This window comes from Motacilla alba, chromosome 7, assembly GCF_015832195.1.
Source record: "Motacilla alba alba isolate MOTALB_02 chromosome 7, Motacilla_alba_V1.0_pri, whole genome shotgun sequence".
In the NCBI taxonomy this organism is placed as follows: Eukaryota; Metazoa; Chordata; class Aves; order Passeriformes; family Motacillidae; genus Motacilla; species Motacilla alba.
This window is the reverse complement of record NC_052022.1, coordinates 36,274,475-36,276,817: the sequence shown is the minus strand read 5'-3', so window position 1 is coordinate 36,276,817 and position 2,343 is coordinate 36,274,475. Positions and strand designations below refer to the sequence as shown.

The 2,343-nt window shown below is 63.8% G+C and overlaps 1 protein-coding gene across 1 annotated transcript; it reads right to left on the bottom strand.

The window, feature by feature from the left end:
- Positions 1 to 218: 218 nt before the first annotated feature.
- On the bottom strand, positions 219 to 1,692 carry LOC119703439. The gene is made up of 3 exons (XM_038143359.1): positions 1,184 to 1,692; positions 875 to 931; positions 219 to 564 (listed from the first exon to the last, which is right to left on the bottom strand). Exons 1-3 carry the CDS (start codon positions 1,629 to 1,631, stop codon positions 362 to 364), a joined length of 708 nt encoding a protein of 235 aa, XP_037999287.1. The 5' UTR covers positions 1,632 to 1,692; the 3' UTR covers positions 219 to 361.
- Positions 1,693 to 2,343: the final 651 nt, after the last annotated feature.

Here is a 2,343-nt window from a genome sequence, read left to right as displayed (position 1 = left end):
ACCCAGGGGCTCCACGGTGCTCTGCAAGGCCTGGAACTGCACAGTGCTGTGGAACTGCACCTTCAGCACAGGGACCTTTCCAGCCTGAGCTGCCCTCCTTCCTCTGTGCCTGTGCACAAAGCACGGCGTGGGAGGGAACGGCAGCAGGGGCCTGTGTGTCCCAGGGCCCCGGATTTGCGCCGCTTCAGCTCCACAGAGATACAGGTAAGGGGGAAAAACCAAACTGTTTATTAATGGAAGGGAAAGTGAAGGGTTCAGATGGGGGCAAAAAAAAAAAGGGGTGGGGAGGGTTTGAGGGCTGGAGGGAGGGAACTGTCAACAGGGAAGGACAAGGCAAGAGCTATGGGAGGCTCCCACAGGCTCAGCTGTGGCCAGCATCAGCTGTGCCTGGAGCTACAGAGACATTGAGTGGTGGTCTCTTCACAGTCTCCTGGTACTGATCTTGGGACCCTGGTTCTCTGAGTCCAGCAGATGACCGTAGTTCTGCAGATCTTTGTCCAAAAATTGCCTGAATTTCTAGGTTAGTGGAGGATGGGCTGTCATCTTTGCTCATGGCTTCAAGGGCTGGAACACAGATGAACTACCAGGGTCAGAGCCCAGACAGACACCCGGAGATAGTTCTGCTAAGCCCATCCCTCCCAGCTCTCGCCATGGCCACAAAAGAGGCTGAGCCTTGCGGGATCAGCCGCAAGACACAGCCACGAATCGGCCCCCGCCCGTGTCCCTGAAATCGCTCTGTGTGCTCTGCCCGCGGCACCCTTCATCCACACAAGGAGCGAAGCCTGCCGCAGCCGGGGCAGAGATTGCAGCTCCCTGCCCGGGCATTGCAGCGCTCCTGGCCAGACCCGGCTGTCAGCCCGCTGCCCGCACTCACCCTCACGGAGAACGTGAAGCTCTGCTGGCTGTCCCTTCAGGTGCCGCCCGGCGATCCCTGCGAACACAGAGCCTGTCACGGCGCCAGCGGCACAGCTCCCTGCCGGCGGCGCTGCCGGCGCTGTGGCCACACGCCCTGCTGGCCCGGCAGGGCTCAGCCCGGGCCCTTGCCGCACGCTGCCGGCCCAGGGCACGGCTGCCAGAGGGCGGCAGCAGCGCCGAGCCCGGGCGGGGCTCCACGGCGCCGGGCCCGGCCGGCGCTGCCGGGGCTGCAGGCGGGGCGGGGAGGGAGCCTGGGCTCGGGGCTCACCCATGATCCTGATGGCCGCCTCTCGCAGGGGTTCGTGTGGGCTCTCCAGGTAGCGCAGGGCCCGGCGCAGGTGCTCGGCCGCTCGGCTCCTGTCCTCTGCCAGCTGCAGAGAGCGGCAGCAGGGGAGGCTTGGCGCGGGCTCAGCCCCCGGGCCGGGCGCTCGCTGCGCGCAGCCCCGGCCTCCCCTGCCCGCGCAGCCCTGAGGCGCGGCCAGCAGCCGCTGGCGCCGGGCTCCGGAGGGGGCAGAGCGCCGGCTGCTGCCCGGGGAGCCGCGGGGCCGCCCCGCAGCGCCGCCGGGCCGGGGCTCCGTGGGCACCCGGCTCGGGCCCGCAGGAGCCTGGAGAAGAGCCCGCGCGGCCTCTGCGTGCAGCAGCGGGCAGCGGCACAGCTGCCAGCCCCGCACGCTGAGCACCGCGCTCAGGGCCTTCTCCAGGCTGAGCCTGGGCATTCCCGGCCGTCCTTACCAGGCACTTGCCAAACTTTGACAGCTTCTCCTTCTTTACCAGCTGCTTCAGACCCCTCTTCTTCAGGAACCCGGCCGCGCAACGCAGCGTTTCCATAGAGGCCTGGAGAGCAGCAGAGAGCCAGAGATGGCCCCACAGCCCAGGGCACAGGACCCACATCCCTGTGCCAAGGCCTGGAGGAGGCTGCAGCTCGTCAGGCACCAGGGCAGGAGGCAGCTGAGCCCCCTCGCAGAGATGCACCAGCATCACACAAAACCTCACATTCGCCACGTGCTGGTTCTCCTCATGGCAGTGCAAGTAGAGTGGGAGCAGGCTCTGGTACACAGTTCTCTTCAGAGACTTTTTCCCCTCATCCACTACTAAGTCCATCACCTTTTCAAAAAGTTGAATGGAGCGCAGCTGCACATGGCTGTTGTCCTGTAGGAAAGGAAGCAGAAAAGACCTCAGCAACAATTCCTCAAGGCCTACCTGAAGAAAAGACTAAAAATCCCCAGGACACCAAGTTTCTGGGCAGCAGCCAGTCCCATGGCTGTGGCCACAGAGTCTTACATGGTCAAAGAGTAGTAGGAGTGCATCAGCTAGCTTTAGGGCTGTGGTGCTGGATACCAGGATATCCTTGTACTGGAGAACATTCATGAAGACTGAGAGGGACATCCTGACCACCTCTCCATCTGCATCACTCAGCACATCCACAAG